The following is a 26,753-nucleotide window of genomic DNA, read 5'->3' as shown; positions in this document are numbered from 1 at the left end:
TAACACCTAAGTCAGGCTTATTTTGTTTATGAATAGCCAAAACTGTTCAACCTCCAGCAATTTGGAATTCCACCTTGCTCAACCATTTTTTGTTGTAATTAATTTTTTCTTTCGATAGCACTCCAACTTGACTGGTTTTGTTAATACTATCCCAGCAAATCTGTAGTAGAGGAATCACCCCAGGTTTTTTTTTCAGTAGATACTTACTTATTTAATATGGCTTGTGAAAGATTTTTGTCTCCAAAGACCCCTATTAACATTCTCCACCTTCTGACCCTACAGGCTTCCTGTTCCTGGTGAGTCTGAAAAAGATTTTTGCAAACACTGTAAAAATAAATTATCTTTTCTTGTTCTATGGCATTTATCTTAACACAGATTAACTTGGTTTTGTTTGTGTATAACTTTGTGGCTCCTGTTACTGTGCTGTTTAATCTTTCTAAGGTTTTAAAGAATTGAAAAGACTAAACAAAAACCCAGTCCCTGCCTTGTCTACACGCAGTTAAGTCTGCAAGGAACTCCTTTCAATTTCCTTTGTAAAAAAACTTCCTCATTTTTCTGTTCCACCCTCCTAAGTTAAACATCATTGATTTTCCCATGTTCACTTAATTAGAGCCAGCACATAGAAACAAATCAACACAGCTTTGCAGAGCTGTGTATGTAGCAAACTAAAATCTGTATTTAATTTAGTTTCGATAGCACTGATCTGTTTGCTTACACAACAAAAGCTCTTTTGTGTTCCTGAGGTGGTGTGTGCACTTGGATTTGGATCGACAAATGACACCCGTGGGCTGCTGGAGCTCACACCACTGAGGTTTAATTGCTGCCAGTCATTGTTCTTACGGCCAAAATTGGGACCTCAGATGGAGGAATTTAACGATAAAGGGCACCATTTTTTCTTTCAACATGGAAAACCCAGAATTCCTGAGGAGCATGGAATACTGTTGCTCAGAAAGGAAAATAACAGACTTTCACCATCCAACCCGTCCAATAAAGTACATGCTAGCAGCTAGTACAGTAGCTTTCATTTATTAATCTTATTTTTAATAAAGGCTTTAGCTCTCCTTTCATGCAGAAATGCCTTCGGATTACCCCGTCAAACCTGTATCGTGCCAATTAACACCAATCCCCGGTAATGGACATACAGGCCAGCAAACGCCCCAGGCCCGCCTGCAAGGTCAAGTGCTACAACTTTCCCCCGCTCCACCCCCGCCCCAGGCCGGCCATTTCCCCACCTATTTTACCGAGAAAACGCCAGCCCCCGCCTCCCGTTCAGGTGACGAAGGCGGAACCTCACGGACAAACCCCCCCTCCCCCGCCGCCATTTTACGCCGCCAGCAGCGCTCGGCGGCCGGAGCGCCCGGGGATGGCCCGTGCTGCCCGGGGGCGTCGGCCCGCGGGGCCCGGCGGCGGTGGCGGCACCGGCCGGGCGGGGAACGGCGGGGCCGCACCGGGGGCGCCCGTCACGTGACCGGGGAGCGGCGGGGAATGGCACGTGACCGGCGCCGCGGCTTGGCTTTGGGGCACGGGCTCTTTCTTTTGCTCCCCGTTTCCGCTCCCAGTCCAAACACAGGCCTGTTCCCAGTCCCGTTACAGAGGCGCTCGGCTCGGCCCGGCACCGCCCCGCTCCCGTAACACCGGCCATGACCGAAAGCACCGGACACCCCGGCACGAGCGGCTCCGCCCGTTCCTGCGGGCCTGCCCAATGGGCGCGCAGGCCGCGGTTTAAATGGCGGGGGCGGGCCCGGGCCCGGGTCGTTGGTGCCGCCATGGGCAGCGCTGAGGGCGCAGGTAGGGCCGGGCCCCGGGGGGCTCCGACCGCGGCTCGCTGGGGCCCGGCCCTGCGGGGTCTTGCGGTGGGGCGGGTCCCGCTCCCGGAGCAGCGGCCGGCCTGGCACCCGCAGAGCCGGGGCAGGCGAGCGGGCCTTCATTCTTCCCTCATCACCCCCTCTGCTCCTCGCATCGCTGGCACAATTTTATCCAGCTCATTACTTATTAATTTATAGGGCTCATCCATTCAGCTCACGTTTATTCATTTATAAAGCTGTCGTTTTCTTGTGTTACGGCTTTTAAAGCTTTTTGTGTTAGCTTCCACCTTCCCCTCTTTGTTCCTTTCAACTCAATAAAGATGAACAGCAATCCAAGTGTTCCAAGACATCAGCCTGAAATGTAGGAGATGCTGCTTTAACCTTTCGTGCATCTGAAACTTAAAGTGATGTCTGGAACTGATGGAGGAGTAGAGGGATGGAAAAGTAACACTCCTCTGTTCAGAAGACTGAAAACTGTACAAATTTGTTTCTGTTGTAGTAATTCTATACTTTTTTTTCTTCCGAAGGTGACATGCCTTCTCCGATAAATTAAAGTTCTTAATGCTTGTTGCAATATGTGTCCTTCTAAGCACTTTGATCTCAGGACTCAGGGTCTGGGGAAAATCACAATGTTAATGCACATCTCACTCTGCTCAACAGAGAACTTGGTGGGACCACCTCTGTGGTGTTCTAATCCTTAAATAATTAAAGTAAAATTTACTTTTTATGAGGAGTATTTACATTAGCAGTGATGACATTGCCTAAGACTATTAGAGAACCTGGGTTTGTCAGAGAAGCTCATGTTTTCCAAAAAAAGAACCTGTCATTTCTGATCATTGATAAATGGTGTATAAAAGCTTGGCTTGTTAATGTCTTGAAGGTTTGGAGGTCCTGGCTATGAGACCAGATGCAAATTTGTTTTTCATGAAAAAAAAAAAAAAAATAACCTGCCCAGCCTGTGGTATTTCAGTGCTTTTCACCTCTCAAGTCCAGTTGGGCTATGATTGCACTTAAACAATGTTTAATGTTTTGGATGGATGGGTCAGCCTCCTGTGTTTGACCACCTCTGGTGGAGTCAAAGACACTTACAGATTATTTTCACTGTAAATAACCACATCTTTATTTCTGGGTCTTTCAGCTCTGACACTAATGATTTTCTTCTGAACAGATTGGGTTGATGTTGCCAATGATCTTTTAAGGACCTGTCAGATAAACCAGCACATAAAGCATCTCTCAGAATGTGGTGCTGACCTGTTTGTTCGTCTTTATGAGTCAATCTTAGGAGAGAAAGTACCAGGTAGGAATGATAATTGCTAAATATGTTTTTTATTTTTGTCTCTGTGTATTTTGTAGCTAAAGAAAACTGAAACTTGTAGAACTTCCTACAGATGTAGGGATTTAAAGTATTTGCATCCTTCCAAAGACAAAAATATAAAATTGTTATTCTTTAAGAAGTTTTAAGTAGTATTGGCCAATTTTATTTTAACTTTGGACTGCTACGAATGGCAGCTACGAGGATAGCTACAACAAAACTAGTGTAAATTAGGCCTTGAAAACTGTCTGTGGGCATAATACTTTTGAAGGGTGTGAACTGGCTCATTTTATCTTACAGCAGTGTTAACACTGAAGTCTCCTCTCATAAAATGCTTGATACTTGGAGTCTGCTAAGAGCTGAGCTGTGATTTAACCCTGCTTTAACCCAACTCCACTGGACTTCAGTGACAGCCATGAAGCAAAGGCTATACAATTATGCATTTGCTTTGTTTATAAACTGTTATCTGTAGGAAGTGTCAGACTACTGATTGCAGAAGATTTTAAGAGCACTGAGATAACTGGCACCTACTGAAGGTAGAAGTCTTGTTAAATGTAAGTGCAGAACTAAAAATAATGTTGTTCCCAATTAAGTAGAATACACTGCAGTGCAATTAGTGTCTGACAGGGAAAGAAGAAGCCCTAACATAAACTGCAATTCCAGTTTGATGATCTGAACTAGGTGTGTGTGCTGGGACCAAAGGAGGAGAAATACTTTAGTAATCTCTGTTTGTGAATTTAATCCTCATAAAACCCTCACATCTTCCAAGGGGTGTTCTAAGTTTGTCCTCGGTATTTATAAAAGGTTTTGTAGGACCATATATGATACTTAGGCTTTTCATCAAGGACACAAGGCACTAAAAAAATACTAGCTTGTAAGCAGAAGTTAAAGGAGCTTCATTGTTAAGGTACTTGCAACAAGCTATCCATTTAAATAGTCTAAATTCTATTATTTATTTTAAATAGATTTCATTGCTACTCCCAGAAGCCAAGAGGATGATGCACATAATGTACAAGCAGTAATAGATTCCCTGGCATTGGATTATTTGCAGGTCAGCTTGTCTCACATCACGGGTAAGTACTTGGTTTAATGAGACAAACTCAGTTGAATATCTGTGTTGTTTAATTTAAACACTTTAAGAACCAGGTGTTACACAGCTTGCTTTCATACTGGCATGGAATCTCTTCTTATGGTAGTGGATGTCATCAGAACACTGACCCATTGCCTTGGACATCAGGTTATAAATTGAAACAGCAAGCAGGGAATAGATAAGAGTAAGAAATGTTAAAGCTAACATCCAGCCATGCTTCATCTGCCTGCCAAAGTGTTACCTGAAATCTGCTACTGGCTCAAGTTGGACACTGGGTTTTAAGACATGACTCTGGAGCTTCAAATTTGTTAATAGATTTTTTTAAAAGTTGGTGAGTAAAGAGTTTAACTGTGTTATCTGTACACAGATAATGGCTTTCCCTGAGTATTCCTATGTGTGGTCTCACACATTCTTTTCATCCTGCAAAGAATGAAAACTGCTTCATAAGAACTAACTGACTTGGTGCCTGTGCACTGTGTCTGGTGTTTGCAATCCTGCTGCCATTCCATAGACTGCTTCATGCTATACTTTTATGTAGAAGAAAAATATTAAATACTAATTGTCCCTGAAAACATCCCAGAATATTTATGCTGTGTGTCAGCAGTTACTGCTCAGTAAACTTTCACTTATTAGAACTGAAAAGATAGAAACTTAGAATACTTGAAATATACTTTAAGCTTATCTACACAGTCATAAATAAGTGACCAGGTGTCTTCTGAGCTGCCACCTTTACAAGAATTTGCAAGCACTCTTCTACAGGAAATCCCTGCTTTTGAGAATTTTTCTTCTGTGAGGTACTAATTATTAATATGTGTCATTACTTTCTCTTAAGGTGAAAACATTGTGAAAGGAGACAGAGAATCTATCAAAAACCTCCTCGAAATATTTGATGGTTTGTTAGAATATCTTAGAGAAGTCAGTGAAACATCTTCTCAGACTGGAGGTGAGATGTAAACCCAAAGTGTTTCCAGTGTAGCAAAGATTTATTTGGGTTTTTTTTTGCTTATAACCTTGACAATGGAGAGAAGAAAAAGACAAAACTGACTCCAGGGGAGGAAATTTCAGGAGTAAAGCTGAATATTTACATTCCTTATTTTCATAAACAAAAATTAAATAGATAATTTTCCCCCAGACTGACATAACCTTTCTGCTTCATTCTTGTGGCACAAAGCTACTCTAGACAATTCATCCTTTGTTAGTTGCTTTTCAACCTATAAGTAGATGATTTAGGATTAGGATTCAAGGAGGAAAATGTTGGCTTTTATTGGAGCAATGAACAAATGTCCCTTTTACTTTCTAGGAGAGAAGGGGGACAGCAGCCTTTCCTGGGAGGAGGGTCTTGGCAGTAGGTCCATAGCAGGGTTATTTTGAGGAAAATGGGAAGAGAAGCTGCTGAGCCCTGCAGAGGGGTCTTACTGCAGGCAGCACTGGTATTCCTATCTCAGAGCTGATAAGAGCTGTCACCACTGGCTGTTGCAGTCTGTGAGTAAGGGGAGAGGGAGCATTTGGTGCCTGAGTTCCCTCCTGACCTGTTCCAGAGTGGACAGAAGAAAGAGGACAGTAGGAGTGTTCAGTGCCTCTACTGCTTTTCCCTTCCCTCAGACTGCCAGTTTTGTTACCCAGTGGTGCTTAGTGGCTCGAATTTTCTAGCTGTAAGTCCAAAGTTTAGCTCTTTTGAGGAAGAAGAAATGTTTATTAATAACTGGAACAAGGGGATATATGGTAGTGGTATAATTTTTCAAAATGTACCATAAAAGTTGCCCCACCTCCCCTATTTCCCCCTGTCATAGGGAACATTGCATGTAATCATTTTAGATAAAACACGACAATGTTGATATTATACATAAAGTGTTTTGATGATATTAGAAGTAGTACCTGTTAGTATAGAGGTAGAAGTAGTTTTCCTGAAAATAATTACCTCTTGGTTATTAACAGCTGAGCTAAATGTGCTGTCCAGTGGTGAAATTCAAAATGTGTCTCAAGAGCAGCTGGAAAGCACTGCTGATCAACTTACAGAGCATACACTGCTCTCGTCAGTTGAAAGGTAAGAACAATTCTGAGTATTTGCTTTCACACAGTGATTAACTGTGTATCTGTAGAGAAATTAGTAGGTTTTTTATGGTATAGACACCTACTGATTACAAATGCCAAAAGGAATGTGACCTGTCTCCTCTGGTTGGGCTAAAATTACATCTGGGACTTCTTTTGCCCTTGAGGGCTTGCTGATTTTGTTTCCCTTAAGTTTACTTTTTATGTGGAATGAAACAACTTAAAACTTTGATCAGTTTTTAAGGCTGTATTTTAAAGATTGATTTGTTCAGCTGAGTTCAGTTTGTGGTTGTAACTCCTGCTCTGGTTTTAAGCTGAGCTCAGTTTGTGGTTGTGACTCCTGCTCTGGTTTTAAGCTGAGCTCAGTTTGTGGTTGTGACTCCTGCTCTGGTTTTAAGCTGAGCTCAGTTTGTGGTTGTGACTCCTGCTCTGGTTTGCTCTGTGGCAGCAAGGCCGTGTCCTGCACGGCTCCTCGGCAGCTCCATCTCGTGGGCTGAATGGGCAGAGGCTGAGAGAGGAAATATTTGATGGCTTTATGTTCCCCCCTAGGTCCCAGTCAGAATGTTTTATTCCGACTTGTGATACAGATGGCTCAGGATCTACCAGTGAATTAATTAAACTTGGAGATACTGCTTATTCATTTTCCAAGAGAGAGGAAGGTGAGTTTGGATGAGAAAAAGAAATTAAGACTCTTCTCTAGTAAGACTTCCAGGCTTTTTTTTTTTTGTTTCCTTTTAAAAAGTTACTTTTTTCAGATACTGTTTTAAATCTTTGTAAAAAAAAAAACCCAGACAACCCACAATAAGCAAATATATCTTGCTGAAGTTAAAATTTCTGGAAGTAAATATTCCAGGTGTTATTTTTTATGACTCCTGCAGTACCTTATTTGGATAATGGTTTATTGTTTGGGTTCTAATTCAGTTCTACAAAGACATTTTATCTTGTTCAATAGAACAGGAGAATTCTGAAGACTTTGTTTCATTTGTTGCAGTGTAACATGTATTACTTAAGATTGTAAAAAAATTAAGTTAATTCTTAAAGACTTCTTAGGAGTGTGTGCCCCTTCAAAACTTCATGGATGGCTCTGAAAGGAGTAGTGTGCAGATGACTTAAATAGAGCTCATTCTTATATCATATTTTTTATAAGAATATTCCAATTCTTCCTATTCTTCTTGATGATTCATCTCCTCAAGTAGAGGCATAAAGAAATATTATGAATGATGAATATTTCATTGACTAGAGTTACAAATAAGAATTTAACAGACCTATTTTGAGCTTAGTTTGGATTGCTGACACCAAGCAATGAGCAGACATTAAAACTGTCCATCACAAGAATTCATAGCAAGATGCTTTATAGATCTTAATTTAATTTTTAAAGCATCCAGTTCTAGAATTTCAGATGCCTGTACTTTGTCTAGCAGAAAAGGACGCGGGAGAAGAAGAATCTGAAAGCACGGAGGCTCTTGCAGCATTGCCCAGACAGTTCTCAGAAAGTGAAAGGGGGACTGTAAATGAAAGGGAAGAGGGTGAGTATTGATTCTTCTGACAGCTCATCCACCTGATTTTGATTTAGAGGCATAGGGAACTAGGGTAGTGTGGAGGAGAGCTTTAGTCATGAATGGAAACACTTTAGTCATGTTTTAAAATAAATTCTTTTCAGAAAAGTGATATTGTAGTCTCTCAGAGTAGGCAAACTTTCATTATCTGGGGTATTTCTGCTTAGCTAGGATTTGGCTTCAGCTAGGCTGTTTTTAATTTGTATTGTGGTTTGTATTCTTTTCTTTTGTGATTCAAAACACTAAAAAGTCCTTGTGGAAGATCTTCACATCCAAAATCATGTTCTCAAGGCTAAAAAACGTTACAGCACTGTCCTATGCAATCCAACAAAGGTGGCAGCTCACATTAGCTATTGAGACACTTCCCTTTATTAGGTACACACAATGCACAAAATGTGCTCTGTTTTTCCAGATAACACTTCAAGTTCTTTGTATTTGCTTCTCCAGAAGGGATGGAGTCTGTTCATGCTGCTGAACCTCACAAAGGGAGTTTGAGTGTCAGTGCTACAAAACTGGGGGAGCCTATCCAGCAGGCAATTCCTCTGCTGCCCCCGTTCCAGCCCTCGGATCCGGGATGGAGAGATCACCACAGCTCAGACAGACAGGCAGCAGCTCTGGCTTGCAGTCAAGCAGTGAACGTTCCTACTGTAAGGAAAAACCTACCCCTTGATTATTTCATTTTCTTTTAGTAACCAATACTGCTTTCATTTGAAAACCTCCTAGTTTACTTGCAGAATGGGAGTAGATGGTCCCTGAAGAACACTTTTGAATGTGTTGGAGTTTATTTCAGTTCCAGGAATTTTGGATTGTGGATTCATTCTTCACTAAGTGTCCAGAGAGGAATTTAGTTCGAGGGGTGTGTTTATTTTATACATACATACATACACATCTCCACAGTCAATGCCAGAGTTTACAGTATAGTAAACAAAATAATTACAGTGATTTTTATGTATCTAGAGAATCAGCATTGATTTCCATTTGCAGACAGACTTAATGTATGACCTTCCTTTAAGCACTCTCCGGTGAATTTATAGAACACATCTTGCTTTTTATTTCAGATTGAAAAGTCACTTACCCAAAAATTTCATGATGTTTCTGATGGTCTTCCTCTATCCAGAAAGATCCCTGGTGAGAGAAAATTTTGCATCCTTTAGGGTAACTCCTAAGTGTTATAATTTTGCATTTATTTTTACTGGCACCACAAGAAACACTGTTTTGAATCTGCTAGTGCATTTTTTTAATTTCAGCCACAAGTTCATATTTCTATCTCTGCTTTACAGAGAAACAAAAATAGGTTACTTTTAATCTGTTCCCTCTACTGGAAAAAAGTAATCCATGTCCCCAATTCAACTCCTTTCTTAGTTAATCCTGTTAAGATGGGTCTATACAACAGAAACCTCTTCCAGCAGATAAGTCCCATGGCTGAGCTTATTCTGAGCAGAGAAACATGGACCAAACAAGCCAGTTTCAATTCTAAGAAAAAGCCATTAACTGCTATTGTAAAAAGGTTTAGAAGCTATTTTTCTCAGTACTCATTTTCTCTGTTGCCTTGGAAACACTGCTTACCTTTTTTAGTTTCCATAGCATTCCCATGACACTGAACATTGAAGACTGGAGAAATTACCAAATGAATGTCACAACTGGGTAACCACAGTTGCTTTGTCATTCTGTTCTCTGAATAATTTGGATCCATAGGCCCTGGCTTACATCTTTTTTTCCTTGTTGACCACATTAGTAGGCACGGTGCCTTTAACTCACACTTACCTGTCATCTGCTTCAGCAGTGGGAGAAATGCTGGGAGATGATGCCAAGGACAATGTGACAAAGGTACATGTTGTATCTTTATTTTGGAATTTCAATCAGTATTTTTTGATTTCTGCTTAATTTGTCTGTTATCTTGTGGCATTCTGGGCTTATTTCAAGCCTGCTTTAGACTTTCTTTCCCCAGTATACAATCAGTGATGCAGTGTTGTTAGACTGTGATAATGTGCAGTCTGTGAGTCATGTCAGTTCTTAGTGGAGTTGTTTACTCCAAAATGTACAGAGGCAGCACCCACAGAGTTCTATTTATCACAACCAGCCAGTTACTGGTTATCTTGCTTTTTAATCAAAAATGTACAAAGCACAGGAGTACAGTCATGTCCTTTCTCTGAAGTGTATCAGCATGCTACATTAGTAAGAATTTTGGGGGTTTTGGCCAATAAAACTTAGATGTACTCCCTTTTTAAAGATCCACAAACTGCTTATTATATTATCTCCTTTTATTTTCTTGCATTGTGCTTTGCTTTTCAAAAACTGAATAATGCAAAACCCACAAACTGATCAGCAGTTACCAATCTGTGCCCATAGAAATGTATCTGCAAAGGAGGTTTCTTTCTCTGGAAACACAATTTTGCCTCTTGCAACCACAAGAGGTACTCACAGACTTTGCTTGTTCCAATAGTTTAAACAGCTTTTACTTCTACATTGTCTCTGAAACTCATTTTCCATTGGTGCATTTCCCAGGATGTCCATGCCAAGCCCAAGCTACTCCAGTTTGAACAGAGAAGTTATCAGGCAGAACTAAACCAGTGCAGCTAAATGGCACAAGGACAGGAGTGTTCTCTTTTGGCTCACTGTGAACTGCAGCTCAGTCTGTACTAAGGGAAATTCAGCTTATTTCCACTACCTGGCACTAGTCCCAGTGTGATGGGGTGCAATGTGGAGATACTCATTACCTTAACCTAACCCTGTTCCGGTTTGGTGGTTTAGCTTTGAACTGATCTTCCATATTTTTGCTTGTCCATTTCTTTAAACATTAAGTCTCTAAAGCACACTGTCTGCAGTCAGGAGCCTAGAAATATATATAACTGGTTTTATATATCTATACTTACAGGATTTGGGATGGTTCTACTACAGCATCTCTACTCACATGATCTATAAAACCTTTTTTTACTCATTTTCCTAGGTGCCTCTGGTACGTGAGTCTTCTAAATCCAGCTCTTCTTTTGAGGAAAACCTCTCACAATGTGCTGAACAAGTAACACAAACCCCAAGACCTGAATCTCAGCACTGGCCTCGAACAACAAGGCAAGTTCAGATTTTTGGTACTGAATCACACTGGCACTTTGATTTCCATGGCCAGCCAGCCCCCTCCTCCCTTTTAAAATAAGATCTCTCTTTCCTTGGCTGTGTGAAATATTTGATGGTTTGTTAGAATATCTTAGAGAAGTCAGTGAAACATCTTCTCAGACTGGAGGTGAGATGTAAACCCAAAGTGTTTCCAGTGTAGTAAAGATTTATTTGGGTTTTTTTGTTACTTATAACCTTGACAATGGAGAGAAGAGAAAGACAAAACTGACTCCAGGGGAGGAAATTTCAGGAGTAAAGCTGAATATTTACATTCCTTATTTTCATAAACAAAAATTAAATAGATAATTTCTCCCCAGACTGACATAACCTTTCTGCTTCATTCTTGTGGCACAAAGCTACTCTAGACAATTCATCCTTTGTTAGTTGCTTTTCAACCTATAAGTAGATGATTTAGGATTAGGATTCAAGGAGGAAAATGTTGGCTTTTATTGGAGCAATGAACAAATGTCCCTTTTACTTTCTAGGAGAGAAGGGGGACAGCAGCCTTTCCTGGGAGGAGGGTCTTGGCAGTAGGTCCATAGCAGGGTTATTTTGAGGAAAATGGGAAGAGAAGCTGCTGAGCCCTGCAGAGGGGTCTTACTGCAGGCAGCACTGGTATTCCTATCTCAGAGCTGATAAGAGCTGTCACCACTGGCTGTTGCAGTCCGTGAGTAAGGGGAGAGGGAGCATTTGGTGCCTGAGTTCCCTCCTGACCTGTTCCAGAGTGGACAGAAGAAAGAGGACAGTAGGAGTGTTCAGTGCCTGTACCATCTCTCTTTCCTTGGCTGTGTGACAGTGAAAGAATAATTCTAACAGAAAGATTTCCTGTTTCTCCTGACATATACTCATTTTGTTAAATATGGTTATAGGCATTTACACATTCTGCTTTACTTAATCCTATAAAAACATGCTTAGGCAAAAAGTGAACTGGAATTGTGTGAGATAATGCTCATCATCAAGTTTTTAGAACAGAAATGAAATCTGTTTTCTGTTTTAGCAAATACGAAAATTGCATCACAGATTCAGCTGAAGATTCACTTTCCCACAGAACAACAAAGGAGAAGGTGCCTGAGCAAGAGTTTCATGAAGCATCAGAAAATCTGTCTCGCAGGCTAAACGAAATACATTTAGTAAGTGCAGTCTCTTCTTTGCTGAGCTGAGCAATGCAGCTTTAGTAATGACAGTGGAGAGAATTAAGAATATCAGTGCAATATGGATGAAAAGGAAATCTGCAACTAACACCTGGCTTTAGTTCATTCAAACTTTAGAACTGTCTATTTAATCTAATCCCACTAAAAAAAAAAATAATCTATCCCTTAGATGTTGAAGAGAGCTTTGGGTGAGCAAACAAGAGAAGAGGAGCTGACAGATGAGGACAGCCTGTCCCACCACAGTGACAGTGTCATGGACTATGGCCGAAGGACAGCTGGGAGAGGTAACAATCCTTAGGCCAGTGTTGAGATTGAAACAAATATAAAAGAAAGCTGCTACACTGAATTACAGTTACTTACTAAGTTTTGTATTGCTAGTTAATTTCTATTTTTTTTCTATTTCTATTGCTAGTTCATTTCTTTGATCCAAACCTGAGCTACAATAACAGAATTGCAACCAAGTTTCTGTTTAACACTTAAAAAAACATGGTAAAACTTTGCAAAAAAAAAAAAAAAAAAAAAAAAAAAAAAAAAAAACCACAAACAAGTGAAACATAGCTGCAATAAAAAATGTATAGCAGGTAGGAGGAGGGACAGAATACAAGCTCACAGGACGTGGTTCTGAAATGAGGGCCTAGTCACAATACACTTCATTGGGTTTTTTTGTCTCAAATTTGATACTCAATGAATGATCTTTCCCTACAGGCACATCACGTCCAAGGTACCGGGGCAGGCCAAGATCCCTCTCTCCAGCCTCACCCTTATCTCAGCACCAGGAACACAAACTGAGTGGCAGTGGAACAGGCCAGATAAAGACAATACGCAGGCACCTGCAGGAAGAAAGGGATGAAAGAACAAGAAAAGCAAAGGTAATTTTTAGATTGGACCTTGTGGTAATTCTTACCAACAGTTATACTAAAAGCACAAAACCAGAATACTTTTATGTAATGGGGGTATCTGGTCTCCTCTAGTAATCATATGCTGTTTTATTTGTAACCTGCTGAGGAAGAAACTTAAACCCCGAATTTTGCAAAAAAGTTTAGAGTGGAAGAAGCTACTTTGGCCCATGCAACAACCAAGTTAACAAGGTAGCTGTATGGACTGATTATTTCCTCTGACAAGTCCTTTTATTTTTATTTTCTAGCTGGTCACTAAAGCTTATGAAAATGAGCTAAGAAATTTTGAAGCAAGGGAGAAGCGTAGAATTTCCAAGCTCAGAGAAGCTGCCAAGGAAATGGTAGGTGATGCACTGTTGGGATTGCTAGTTTTGTTTGGTTTTTTTTCTTTTTAAATTTGTCTAGATGGTCTGTCCAGACACTTTTGGGAACAAAACCTCCTTGACTTCCAGTGTCATAGTTACAACACTGTACAACTGAAGTAGCAACTTACTAATGTTAAGTGCTGCAGAAGAGCTGAGGTTATGCAATGATGAGATTTAACCTTTGTTTGAACCCTGACCTGCATTTGTAAATTCTGGCCTTCTGGAGAATCCAATGCAATATGTCCAAGTTCTCATTCTAAAGTCTGAAAGACATTTAAGTTCTGATGGCCAAACTGTGTTCTGTCAGTGTTTCCCTTCTCATACCTGTTCTCCATCTGTTTTACATCTGCTCCTAAGGAACAAGAATACAAAGAAAATGTCTTTCAAGAACCTCCAAAAGTGTCTCAGCGAGTGAAAGTTTATTCTAGAAAAACCACACCTCAGTATCCCAAATACAGCCAGTGGATTCCAAAACGAGGGATCATGAAGCCAAAGCAAGCAGCTCCAAGTAAGAACTGCAAAACTATACTTGGTGGAAAACTGGCATCTTTTGAAAGCATGTGTTGAACTCCAAGAATAAAGGCACCAGTCCAACATATACCAGTCAGCTGTAGCATTTTCCCTTCTTCTGACCTCTATATGTCTGGATTTTTGTTAGGGAAGATAATGCTTTAAGTAAATGTAAACCATCAGTGCACAATCAAATTGTGACCCATTTGCTACTTCCTTAAAATCCCTTGGATTATTTTCAGGGCTTTTTTCCATTGCTGCTACTCCTGTGCTTATTTCACTACAGTCTGAGCTCTCCTTTTGTTATTTTTCTGAGCATGTATCAGATTTTAAATTGGGCCTGTGGCTAGAGCTGAGCCACGTACAGTTCACTGAGCAGGATCTGTCAGGACCCTGCCACTGTGGTGTTAATGCTGCCACTGGTTCTGCTGAGCAAGTGATGCTCCAAGAAAGCCAAGCTGCAAATCCTCGGCCCAGTTTTGGTAACCAGCACTGTGCATGCCAATGGATAACATCACCAGATAATCCCTTACATAGCTGGATGTTGCTCAGCTACACTGCCTTATTTTTTTCCAGTTTTCGAAGGCCATATACTTGGTAAATACCCTTTTGTTTCATCTCCCCATCATCTTTTCCTGCCAGAAAGATCAAAGATGTAATGGGAATGAGCTGGTTGCAAACCAGTTTATTTTGCACCTGTTTACTTGACCTGGATCTGTCATTGCCATGGCTGTGCTGGCTTTAATTTAAGTTGCTGCAACCAGAGAGAGAGAGAGAAAGCAATCACTGATTAGTGCTGGTCATAACCATGTGAAGAAAGAAGGGGGATAGCTGTCTTAGTTGGATGTGGTGGGGGTAGGGAAGTGACATCTGAGCTATAAAATCAGTTCTTCAGAGAAAACAACAAAAGACTGGGATTGCTTTCTCTGCTGCTGTACTGGCAGGATGGTATGTCCTGCTGGGCTTAGCTTGATATGGTAACAGCAGCATGGTGATTTTATACAGTGTTCAATGTAAAATATTTCTTGACTTACACTGACACTGTCTGGATGAATTTACAACTAAATGTATTCTCCAGGAATTTATTGTTTACCTCTTTCTTTATCTTACAGTGACAATAAGAGACAATGACCTCCTCTTGCAGCTCCTGGAGGAGTTTCCCCACCTGCACATTTCCCCCCGTACTCTGAATAAAATGTGGCATCAGCAGCTTGCACAAACGGTGCACCTCAAGGCACCCTCTGCCAGACCTAGACCAAAACTCCAGAATGAAGTGAGTGTTTTCATTCTTACCTGCTTAAAGTCAGCAGAGATACCCTGACAGGGCACCTGCACACCCACAGCAGTGTGTGGAAGGATTTCTGGGAGCTTGGTTAAATAGGGATGCACAGATTTAAGTACATAGGTTCAACTTTTCATCAGCCACTTCAGTGTTATGGTCCTTCTTTGAGTCTGGTTTCTTGAGTATTGCCTAGGGTTGCTATTGCTTTTTTAAAAGTGTTTTGTAGTTTTCCACTGCTAGTTCTGAACAGTCTTTTAGTTTAAAAGTGAGTTACAAGATGCAAAAGTTGATTCACTTATACAAGGCAACTCTCAACCCAAACCCCAAAAGATAGCAGAGGGCAATATTTAGATCTGCTACTCAGGACAGCTTGTCCTTCAGCATGATGCAAGTAATTAGCTTTTTTTTAAACCTCCAGGTTGAACAAGCCTTGAAGAAACATGAGCTGCTTGCTGCAATTATTAAGAGAGATCAAGATCACAGCAAGAGACTGGTATGTTCTTTGAAGACTATTTGTTACATAATGCAGAGATTTCATACGGATCTATCTAAAATGCACATCATGAAAGTGGCTTTTTGTCTTATGACAACTTTACACTTTTTGAGTAGCTGTGGACTCAAAATGCCACATAATCTGTTTGTTGTGTGGATACTGGGGTCATGAGAATGGAATATTATTATTATTATTACACTGCACTGTTACTCTAAAAGGTAAAACAAATTCTAAAAAAGTGCAAGGAGAAACTCAAGGTTGTGTTGCAGCTCCCTTGACAGACTTTGGTGATTAGCGCTTTAAACCTTAACTGCAGAGCTGGGGTGTGGAGAAGGTCCTTAGTAAAGGACCCTAATTATCAATGATTAACAAAGCTTTGCCTGCAGCGGTATCCCTTGGCAGTTTGGTGCTCTGACACCTGCTGCTCTCCCTTTAGCAAGAAATCAAGCAGCGCATCTACCGCCAGAAGTGGGCTCAGAACAAGGTGACGGAGAAGCGGCAGCAGGCGGCGCGGGCCAGGAAATACTACGAGGATTACAGGGTCCAGCTCCGGGCCAAGCTGCTGCGGGCCAGGACGCGCGAGGAGAAGGTGAGCACGAGGGGCCCTGCCCTGCAGGGTGGAATTCTTCCCAGAGCTGAGGTCGGGTAGGTCAGTGCTGCACGTGCAGTGACCAAAGCACAGAGCCAGGACGAAGCGGTCGATCAGTCAGGGCCACAGAGGAAATGGTTCCTTCTTTGGAAATGTGGATCCAGTGCAGAGCAAACCACTGTGAAACAAGAAAGGATGATTTATGGGGCTAAGAGGAGAGAAAGGGTGATGTATCAGGGTGGAAAAACAGGGCTGGTAACATGAGAAATTGGGGAAATGAGTTTTCAGAAACAGTAGGATTAAGAAGTTGTTCCTACAGTCACCATCCAAAGAAAACAATCTAAATCTTCAGTTAAGGGAACTGATCAAACAGGCAGCCTTGTTATTCAGTTGTGTTTGTTAAACAAAGTGGACTTAAGTGACAGATGTGATCTAATTAGGGCTGGATATCAGAATGAGGGAAAGCAAGGAGAGTTATTTCACTCTGCAAGAGCAAACACATAGTTGTCACCTTTCAAAATACAAGATTAGAAGTTTACTGCATAATTCACTGGTAGGGATTTGAGAACTGTTTGCCTCAAGCTGTGAGCTACAGCTGGTAAGTGTTCTTGTGGAGGAATGGAAAGCCTGAGTCCAGGCTGGATTTCCTGCTGCTGGAAACCTGGATGAAGGTCCTGAAGTCAGACTGCAGAGTACAGGGTGGGTTGTAAATCACAGTGCATGTTCAAGGCCCTGGCTTGCACAGTTGGGTCATCTGACTAAACTGACATGAAAAATTATTTATCTATCAAAATTTCAGCTAAATGAGTAATACAAATCCAGCTCAGCTGTATCTGCACCACCATTTCTAGGTACATAATTGTGCTTTCTCATGGGCTATGGCCTATCCTCATGTAAACACCATTCCATCAGGAGCTAAAGCAGCTGAGAAATGTAAATGTATACTTACAGGTTCCTGGGAAAGTTTCAGGTTTGCTTTTTTTAATTGCTGGCAGATATTTAAAAAATTATTTGAGGAAGGCTTAGAAATTCAGAAGCAAAGACTGAGGGACCTGAGAGTTTATGCTCGAGAGAAGCGAGATGAGCAACGGAGAGAGCACCAGATTGAGCTGGAGTCTCTGGAGAACTACTACAAAGATCAGGTAAAGCTTCATTTCGATCAGGCAGATCATATTTTTCCACTTAGAAGTCTTTCTTTAATTAGTTCATCTCACACACATGTTATGTTTAGTTTTCCATGCTAGCAGAAGCTATATCTCAAGAATTCCAAGAAATCCAAACCAGAGAGAAAGCACAAGCACAAGTAAGTACCTCTTAATTTTTTCCAGTTGCCTTTTCTTTGTACATGCTGTGGCTAATGTCAGTATTTTCTTTAGATGTTACAAAAATCAAAAAGCGAAGTGAGATCAAAGATGGAAAAGGAAATACAGCAACTGCAAGCAGCAATCATGCACAATGATGATGACACCTTTTTTCAAGAACTAGAAGCAGACAGACTGAGATCCAGACTTCAGATCGCTTCCTTCCAGTACAGCCAAAGCCACTTCTTCTGAGACTTGGGTAAATGTCACTGCAGTCCTCCCTGGCTAAGATGATCAGAGTCTTTGAGAGCTGCTATAATGGGAAGATGGTGTGAGGCTGTTTTTTTTTTCTCTAAAATATCTGTTCTGTCATTTTGACCTGTCAGGAGTGTAGCTGCTGGGATCTGGGATCTCCACAGCATTTTCATGATCACCAATAAAGTTTCTGAACTACTTTTTACCTTCCTAGCAAGGCTGGGGTAATGTTGGGCTCTACCCAGAGGAAGCTGGGATGAAGTCAGAGTGCTTTAATTAAGTTTTCCTGGTGGAACAGTTGGATGCTGAGGCTCCTCTGCATCTGTGCTGGGGCTGTTGCTGCTAAGCCAATCTAACACCATTAGCCAGAAATCATGGATTGGAAAGCTCACAAAGCACAAGAAGATCTTCAAAAGAACATCAGAGGTTCAGGTTTCCTGTGAAAGGCCAAGTTAGAGAATGCCTGCAATAAACCTGAAATAAGTAATTGGGAATTTAAATACATTAAGCAAGGGAAGATTACTTCTTCCACTCCTGCTTCAGTTGTATTTGCAGTGTTGCTGGCTTGATAAAATACAAGGGCATATAAAATACTCTTTCTATGCTACAAATGCACTGGGCGAAGTAATTTGAAATATAAATTTGCAGATTCTTCTAAAGCTGTACAGTATTAGCTTCTGCAAGAGGTGAACCCTGGGAAGGAGCTGTACACATTCCTAATCTTCCACAGGGCCACACTCACAGGTGCAGCCTGATTACTCCATCTTCACACTGACAGAACCAGAATTAAAGAATGATTAAATATTTCACCAGTCAGCTTTTACTTTACTTCAGGTTGTAAGGTCTGCGTCCAGGCAGAGCAGGAGCTGACAGCAGGCACTGCACCTATTGTAGCATCTTCCAGTGCTATAAAGAGTGCAGTGCCCAGCAGGAAATCCAGATGTCACCAGCCAAACACTGTGGAGGTGCCAACAGAGAGGGATGAGGGCTTGAAGCAAGAACAGTTACATAAAACCAAGCTGATACTAATGAAGTCCATTGCTCATACAGTCTGTCTGACAAAAGTGCAACTCTTAATTAGTTTATCTTGGTAGTAGAACAGTTCTTGCTTAAAATTGCTGGGAGAGAAGTGATACAGGAACACTGGATTTAACTGTAATGTACATACAATATGTAAAGGTTGCCATGAGGGGGTGTCTGTGATGGAACTGACAACACAGAGAATTCATACTCATTCACTGAAAAAAGAGCTAAACAGGAAAAAAAGCCTTCAACATCTGAAGGAGCTTCTTTTACAGATTAAACAAACCAGCCAGCTGTTACAGCATGAGACACCTCACTGCAAAAATAAACACCTAAAAAACACACCAAAACCTCTCCACAAAACCAGAAACACAAAACCCTGACCTATCCAAACCTTTTCAGGGAGTTGCTGTAAGCCTGGATAACTTTAAGCCTTTAAGGGACAATATTTATCACCTTAAGTTGATGAATTTTAGCAAGTCTTTACCAAATTTGCCTTTATTTCCCTCCAGGAAGATGGTGTAGCTTTGCTGAGTTTTGAGGAGACATCTGTTCACCAGTGCTGAGATAAAGTCCTTGCCAAGCCATGCCAGTACCTGAGAGCCAGAAGTAAGACCTGCTGTGTTTGACTAGAACATTCAGCACACTCCTCACTGTAGGTAACAGCATGTAGGAAGTCACCAAGTTTCAAGTATTTTCTCCTGAAATAAAGTCGAGTTACTTGAAAAAGACTGTTACATTTTAGAGATTTAATTAAGAAAAACTTAAAACTTTTAAAACCATTGATGCTGTGACAGTGCAAACAGCATACAATTTATTGCTCAACTTCTGCATGGGTACATACATTAAGTACTTAAAAACCATTTTATACAGATTTTTTTTTTTTTGTTAAAGCTCATGTAACAGCTGGGTGAAAATACAATGATACCAATGCTAAAACACTCTGTAATAAATACAATGGAAATGATAAACTAAGAACTGTCAGTTTGTGGAAGAGTAATTACACTTGTATAAACTAATTACAACTACAGACAAAGCTCTGAGGATGTGTAGAGCCAGGAACCTACTACATAGTGTAAAGTACAACAAATGGCACCTGTTAACTGTGTGGTGCTGTTTAAAAAGATGCTACATCGAGCTGGAGGATGGTGCTGTGACAGAGGAGCAAAGCTTGAACTTCCATCAATGCAGCCTTTTAAACGCACCAGGAGTTCAGTACACATGTAGTGTTGTGGAACAGGAATTTCAAAACAGCTTGTGTGCTCTGGACTTTAGTACAACACAAAAATTTGGTACAAATAAATCAGTTTAGGGAAACTGAACCTATGTGCAAAAAAAAAAAAAAAAATTAGAATACATACTGTACAAAGCACCATTACAAAACTCTTTACACCAAGAAATTAAATCCTCTGAAACTCAACTGTGAACTGTATATTTGAAATCTACAAAAGTCACTGTTCATAATTAAACATTCATAATGAAAAGCAACAGCATAAAACCATGATGTGGCATCTCTCTAAAACAACTAAAGATTGGATAAAGTAAAACCCAGTAAGAGGGACACATTGAAATAAATATTCACATTAATCATGGGGTGAAAGTCCAAGGTTAAAATGCAATATTAGGCTTAGCACCTTTCTGAGGGGAAAGTAGCTGACATGTTCTTGAAACAAAATTTTGGAAAGGAGTCAACCCTTTACCACTTTCAGATAAACATCTGACTAGGTGATGAGGTGCTTTAGTTAAAGCTCTCAGTCTTTATGAAGGTAGAAAGGCACTCAAAATACTTGGTATATTCATCCTCATCTGTCAGCTATGGAAAGTTCAATGCAGACTTGTCTAGTTTTGCCTATAATATATTAAATTTACAATATCTGTAGCAGTTAAAAAAATTCTCAATGCCATACCAAAATGTTTAGTAGAAAAACAGATGTACTGCTAAGGCTGCTGTGAAAATGAATGTAATTATCAGCTGATCTCAGGTCTCTATTCTGCAGAGCTCATCTCCTCTCTCCCCAAAGGTGCTTTGGTGACAGCAAGGTGACCATAACTATGCATTCAATAAATCCACCAGCCAGATTTTATATTTGCCATGTTCCATGCCCAGGGAGGCTGTGGCCACAGGCTGGGCAAGCACAGGGGGATAAATAAAAATAAACAAACCCTTAAAAAATCACTTCTATCAGTTCTATGACACTGGGGTCTCTCCTGTGAACAGTCCCAAGAGCCTGTCTGTAAAACCCCTGCAGCAGTCACTGACACCACTCAGACCTGGCAGGGGCTGAGCACAGGCTTTGGGCAGGGCTGGAGCTGGCCCCAGCCACGGGCAGCACTTTGAGTGACAAACTCTGGGCAAGAACCTGCTGTGCTCCCCCAGACCTGCACAGGCACAGGGCAGCTTTCCTGCTACCAGAGTTACCTGAAAGCCCTGAAGTGGGGAGCCCAGCCTGGAGGCAGAAGTAGCAGCCCTTCAACAGGAGTGCAAGAGTCCACTGCAATGAAATGAAAAGGCTCTGCTGTATTTCAAACCTGGCTGTCACAGCAAGTCTTTTGGCTTTCTGTTTACATCCTTAAGTAGCCTCATCCTGCAGCCAGCCCAGAAAGGGAAGCAAGTCCCTTGGAACAAACCTGCCAGCAACAGCTGTACAAAAGAAATAATCAAACCAACATGTGGCTTTGGCTCACCAGATCCTCACCACAATTCTGTAAAAGCAGTCCCTTGCCCACTATGCTCACACACAACATCCAGTAGTAGTTTTACTCACTGTGGCAGTCAGACTTGGCAGAGCAAAATTTAGTTTAAGCTCCACAGAACAGACAGCAAATGAGCTGGTTCACTGAGACTTACACTGCAAACATGGAACAGCTGGTTACATCCCATCCCTTTAGCATTTTCAATACCTTTGACTTTCTTTCATTGGCAGTGAAAAAATAGTGCAGATTTGATGATTAATTGTAACCTAAGTTACAAAAACACAACACTGTTTGGAAAAAAACTGCTACTTATTCCAAATATTCTCATGGCTGAGAGGAGAATGGCACTGTCTGAAGCAGCCTGATTTATCCACACACCACGAGATCAGATCTCAACTGAGAATTTCCAAACTAACATCAAAGTTCAGTTCCCTCTACTGGTAGTGCATTTTATTCCCCTTTGAAGAGATCAACCCATGCTATAAATCATATATATACTTACTTCCATCCCTACAATCAATAAATTATGTGCTCTTACAACCTCATTTCCAAAGCACATTACACATATTTCAGTCAATACACCATTTTTCCTTAGCTGTAACTTAAACCCACGTGTCATGAGCAGCTGGACAGAGATTACATGTTTTACCTGATAAATCTTTAGCATCAACAAACATAGAATATGATTTGGCTGCATTCAAACAAACTTTGGTTGACTGGACAGGATGGATTCTGGAACAAACTACTGACAGGCTTCTGCTGGCAAAGCCCATCAGTGCTTCAACAGCTGAAAAATGCAGTGTTTCAATTTAAGGTCAAAAGCAACAAAAAGTACTCTTGACAGACTTGTTAGAAAAATGCTGTTTAAAAAAAAATTAAAACATCTACTGTTCATTAAGAAAAGGTTATTCCACGTGTAAACACAAGGACTGTACCAAATAGTCTGTGTCACTCACTAGAAATTCTGCTGGAGGAATCTGACAAGTGATATAAATAGGACCCCAAAGCGTCATATTCGGAATTCCTGCTTGAAAAAGATTTAAAAAAGCCCCTGTGGTAACATTTACCTGGAATTTACATTGCAGAATATAATGGTTTACTATAAGAAAATGCAGTTAACATGTAAGTGGCTTTCATTAAAAAGATTAATGATTATTTCAGCCAATTTTATGCAAAGTTAGAATAATCCAAAATACTTTTTTTTCCAAAAATAGCAGGTATAGATGCTGTTCAGTATCATACATTTAAAACAGGCTGAAACGTGACTTGTACCGACTGCTGAAGTTGTGTCTTGGTATCTGAGAATAGAAATCAGGTAGGCAAATATAATAGATTACCTCTTACAAAAATAGTAGTAGTCTTTAAGTATAGAATACTGCTTAACTGTTGAAATGTAGGAAAAGTCAGCATTCTGTATGTTCAAGATATTAGTTTTTAATAGCAGCTGAATGATCCTATGGCAGGAACCACAGAACCTATTTTCTTGAAATAAAAAATTTAAAAAATTAAAAAAAAAATCCAAAAGTTGTCCTTTCCCTCCCAATGTCCTATTGTAGAAAAGGGAAAGTTTCCTGTATTTCAAGCATTTCTTGAGTCTTGGCTGAGGGAAGGAGGGGCTTTCTGGCTGACAGGAGTATAAATAGAGTCTGGGAGAGGCTGGGAGGGTCATTCCACAGCAAAGCCACAGGTCTCCTCGATGGCCGTGAGCAGCTTCTCGTAGAGCTTCTCGTAGCTCTCGTACGCGGGAATGTCGATCCTGTTGAAGCTGGGGGGAAGCAGAGAGGTTTCAGCTCTCCAGCCATCACTGCCAGGTCTGTCACCTCTCACTGAGCTGCAGATGGTGCCAGCAAGGCTTAAGGAGCACCCAGCTCCATAAAACAAAAGCCATCTCCAGACTGCACACCTCTGCTGCTCACTAAGGGACAGCTTTGATTATGTCATAAAAGGCAAAAGAAGTAAGACTGCTCCAAATATTCTGACTGCAGATTGGTCTTTAAGCTACAGACCACAACAGAGATCTGAAAAAGTCTTACCAGGTATGAGCTTTCGGCAAATTATTAGTGCTGGCATCAATCTGGTGTATTGTGAAGAGTCGTGGGCCTGCAGCACCTGAAAATCCGGAGGAGATCTCTATTACTGTGTGGAATAACATGAAATGTCTTTGTTGCACTGCAAGAACAAGAGAGCAACTAAAATACAAAGAGAAGCTCTGCACCAAGGAAGATGAAATCATAAAAAGGCAGGAAAAAACTGCAAAGTCCCAGTGGCTGTGGGACAGACCCCTCCTTGCCCACCCAGTCAGCCCTGCAGCTATTTAAAGGAAAGGTAAGGAAAAAAGCACTGATGAGGAAGAATAAATCACCTTTTTCACATAGTGTACTGCATAATTCAAACAGTTTTTAATTTCTCTTCTTTCATCCCTCCTATAGAACAAAACCTACACAGCTGTACCTGTCCCTGTTGTGTAACAGGTCTTGAACAGTGGCCAATTCCACTGAAATCACACAGCATCACAATGTCAATTCCTTATAATTTTATTAAATTCATCTGACTACTAGAAATCCCCTTAATGTGTCTGCTAAAGAAAAAAGACTGCAGCACAGCCATTGTTTAGACTTGGCGTGCACTGAGGATGCCACAAAGGACAGAACAAGCTATAAATGTCCTAACCTGGGCAAAACTGGAATCCTGGTCTGAGCAGCCATTAAAAATACAATTCAGAGGGTCAGGTTTCTTGTGGGGACTCTGCTGTTAAATAAGAGTCTGAGCTTGAGTCTAAAAGAACCCCCAGAGCTGTGCAACTGATGAGGGCTTGTAAAAGTTAGGAATTAAAACTCTGGCTTCTGGAACCCCTCTAAGATCTGAGCTGATCAGAATCTCCTGCCAGAGAAGGAAGTGAAGAAATGAAATCAAAGAGCCATTTGCACCTGCATAAGAAGGTACCAGACAAATACACAAAAAAGAACGACTCGTGATTGCAATCAGACCATTAAAATCGCTCTTTAGAAGTCACACGGCAGCTCCCAGCCTCATTTCCAGCTGATCCCCGAGCTCCCAGGCTCTGGCCCGCGGGCGTTACCTTGCAGTGCCTTGAAGCCCTGCAGAGGCACCCGGGAGGAGCCGGTCACGAACTGCAGCAGCCGCGCCCTCCTCTCCTCATCGAAGAGCTCCACAGCTTTCCAGAACCATTTCACGATGTTGCTGTCGGGGGTACAGTGTTTTAACCTGGTATTTGCCTTCCAGTCGTTAACATCGATTTTTCCCAGTCCACAAATGATGAGCTGTAAATTTTAAAGAGATTTATTATATTATTTCATCACTGATCACTATAAAAATGGGTTAGGAGCCAAATTATGAAAAAATGATGTGAAAAATGGACAGATTTTATACCAAAGGCAAATTATAAGTTCTCCCTCATTGCTCATCTTAAGCAATGCGGAAATATATTTTTCTTGTTTTTTTAATTTTACCTCTGTACACAAACCATTTTTCAAATGGTCTCAATTCAAATTAAAAAGAACCCAAAAAAACCATTTCAAGCTTAGACAAAAGGGCCTTGACCTGTCAGTTAAACAGAAGCACAGATTCTACCCCTGTATGACAGTGCAGGAATAATTCACATTTGACCTCAGTATTTCTTTCAGGAGCATGGCCCTGGGTGCAGTTTGCCTGGTCCAGCTCTGGACCCCTAAAAGGAATCTTGTTCCTGTGATACCACACAAAAGACAGAGCAGCCTTTCCTGACACTGAGCTTTCAGTGCTCCTGAAGGGAGATCCACAATGGATTGGGTTAAGCTTGGCGAGGATGTGATCATGATTCTGAAGACATTTTTATGACTAAGAACACTGGACCTTCCCCTTTCTTATTCTACAGCTGCAAAATGGTTCTGGGTTAGCAGCATGGCTGGCTCACTGCTGGGAGTGAGAATATTCGGGATAAAGGAAGAGCAATCACCATGTTCCAGCCCAGGGATCAGAAGCACACATGAATAATTTACCTGTGGCCATTTTATATGCCAAATCCCTTGACTCCACAGACTGCAATTACATTTCAGTTTAAAGCAAGCTTGGGATCTGTGGATTTGCCTTCAGAGGATGTTTGGATGCTGATCCTGACATTCTGTAGCACACTTGTTTGTGACAGCACCTTTCCTTCTGCTGGATTTACAGGGCCAATGGAGTCCAGCAAAACTGAGCTCTGCCAAACCCCAGATGCCTGACTCCATTCAGGGCAGTGCACTAAGGGCTGGGAGGGAGTGACAGCCTGTTCTCCTGGCAGCATTGAATTTCCATGAGGAAACTGCCCTGTGAGAACTGTGCACCAGGACTCTGCTGGAGCAGTGACACAGCCCGAGGTCACTGCAGGTCTTCAGAAGGCACAGAGGGGTTTGAGCTGCAAGGGAGGGGCTGCAGCCACTTGTGCAGTTGCTGTGAGCTGTCACCTCCAGGAACACTCCCACAGCTCTCATGGGAGGCACACACAGCCATGGTCCCCCTGAGCTGCTCAGCCCTTGCCCTGCCCCTTATCCCAGGTCAGAGCACACCAGGACTGCCAGGACAGCCCCGCGTTCCTGCGGCTCCGAGAGCCTCGCTACACTTGACGACACAACACAACACTGGTGCACTGACCTCTAACTCCTTCTCATCAAATGTCTTCAGCAGATGTTGTGGGATTACTTCATTAAATCCCTTCTGGAGCGCCAGAAACTGAGCTTCAATTCCTCGTAAAAACCGCCAGTTCACATAAAGTCTGCAAGCAAGTGCAAATTGGGTTTGTGGAGGATGTATTCAAATACAATAAACCTGCAATTTATCCAGCCCCAAAACACAGCCCCACCGACAGGATTACACCAGAGCACTGCACAACCCCGCAGCAAAACCCAACAGCACAACACTGGCAATTACTTCAATGAGTAATGGCTGCTCCTCACCATAGGAAATAGAAAAAGAGCCCTGGAAAAAGCTACTGATGTACCTGACATATTCCTTTTTGTTCTCCTCTGTCACGGGGATGCTTTTGCCATTGGGTTTCAGCTCGTGCTGAATGATCTCCCCGTAGGCGTTGTGTTCCACACAGAACGTGTGGTCCAGGACCCCGGTGATGTCGTTCTCACTGGTGCAAAGAAAGCAGCAAATGACTGAGGGAAAACATATTCTGCAAATATATTACAGCCATGTTCTATCTGACAGAAGCACAATTTCATTTTTCAATGGCATTTCAAAGTCCTGCCTGGATGCAGAAGGTGAACATACAGTTTTACTATGTTACAT

General features: G+C 41.4%; 2 protein-coding genes across 6 annotated transcripts in view; one reads left to right on the top strand and one right to left on the bottom strand.

Moving 5' to 3' along the window:
• The first annotated feature begins 1,449 nt into the window (after positions 1–1,449).
• On the top strand, positions 1,450–19,519 carry CEP95 (centrosomal protein 95). 5 transcript variants are annotated; one of them, XM_053960264.1, is made up of 23 exons: positions 1,450–1,788; positions 2,974–3,102; positions 4,083–4,190; positions 5,040–5,150; positions 6,143–6,251; positions 6,806–6,915; positions 7,678–7,782; positions 8,260–8,459; positions 8,871–8,940; positions 9,548–9,639; positions 10,760–10,881; positions 11,921–12,053; positions 12,244–12,358; positions 12,780–12,943; positions 13,219–13,311; positions 13,693–13,843; positions 14,958–15,118; positions 15,546–15,620; positions 16,057–16,209; positions 17,205–17,351; positions 17,441–17,512; positions 17,586–17,769; positions 19,305–19,519. In XM_053960264.1, exons 1-22 carry the CDS (start codon positions 1,641–1,643, stop codon positions 17,760–17,762), a joined length of 2,745 nt encoding a protein of 914 aa, XP_053816239.1. In that variant the 5' UTR covers positions 1,450–1,640; the 3' UTR covers positions 17,763–17,769; positions 19,305–19,519. The 5 variants fall into 5 exon arrangements, with proteins under 5 accessions (XP_053816239.1, XP_053816238.1, XP_053816242.1 ...); XM_053960267.1 differs by having other exon boundaries at positions 1,451–1,788; positions 9,596–9,639; positions 19,301–19,519; XM_053960265.1 differs by having other exon boundaries at positions 1,451–1,788; positions 9,593–9,639; positions 19,301–19,519.
• Positions 19,520–19,579: 60 nt separating this feature from the next.
• The window catches only part of SMURF2 (SMAD specific E3 ubiquitin protein ligase 2), a 60,070-nt gene continuing 52,896 nt past the window's right edge, over positions 19,580–26,753 (bottom strand). Inside the window, exons 15-19 of the mRNA XM_053960268.1 lie at positions 26,458–26,595; positions 26,112–26,232; positions 24,562–24,763; positions 23,516–23,591; positions 19,580–23,247 (exon numbers count right to left, since the gene is read on the bottom strand). Of these exons, the coding sequence (XP_053816243.1) occupies positions 23,148–23,247; positions 23,516–23,591; positions 24,562–24,763; positions 26,112–26,232; positions 26,458–26,595 (637 nt within the window). The 3' untranslated portion in view covers positions 19,580–23,147. The remainder of the gene's footprint in view (positions 23,248–23,515; positions 23,592–24,561; positions 24,764–26,111; positions 26,233–26,457; positions 26,596–26,753) is intronic.

Source organism: Vidua chalybeata, chromosome 19 (assembly GCF_026979565.1).
Source record: "Vidua chalybeata isolate OUT-0048 chromosome 19, bVidCha1 merged haplotype, whole genome shotgun sequence".
Classification (NCBI taxonomy): Eukaryota; Metazoa; Chordata; class Aves; order Passeriformes; family Viduidae; genus Vidua; species Vidua chalybeata.
The sequence above is the reverse complement of the archived record's forward strand: the minus strand, read 5'-3'. Positions and strand labels throughout refer to the sequence as shown.

Coding starts and splice junctions, on each gene's coding strand:
- CEP95 (XM_053960264.1), top strand. CDS start 1,641: ATGACCGAAAGCACCGGACACCCCGGCACGAGCGGCTCCGCCCGTTCC. Junction 4,191..5,039: donor CAGCTTGTCTCACATCACGG/GTAAGTACTTGG, acceptor CTTTCTCTTAAG/GTGAAAACATTGTGAAAGGA. Junction 12,944..13,218: donor AAAGAACAAGAAAAGCAAAG/GTAATTTTTAGA, acceptor TTTATTTTCTAG/CTGGTCACTAAAGCTTATGA.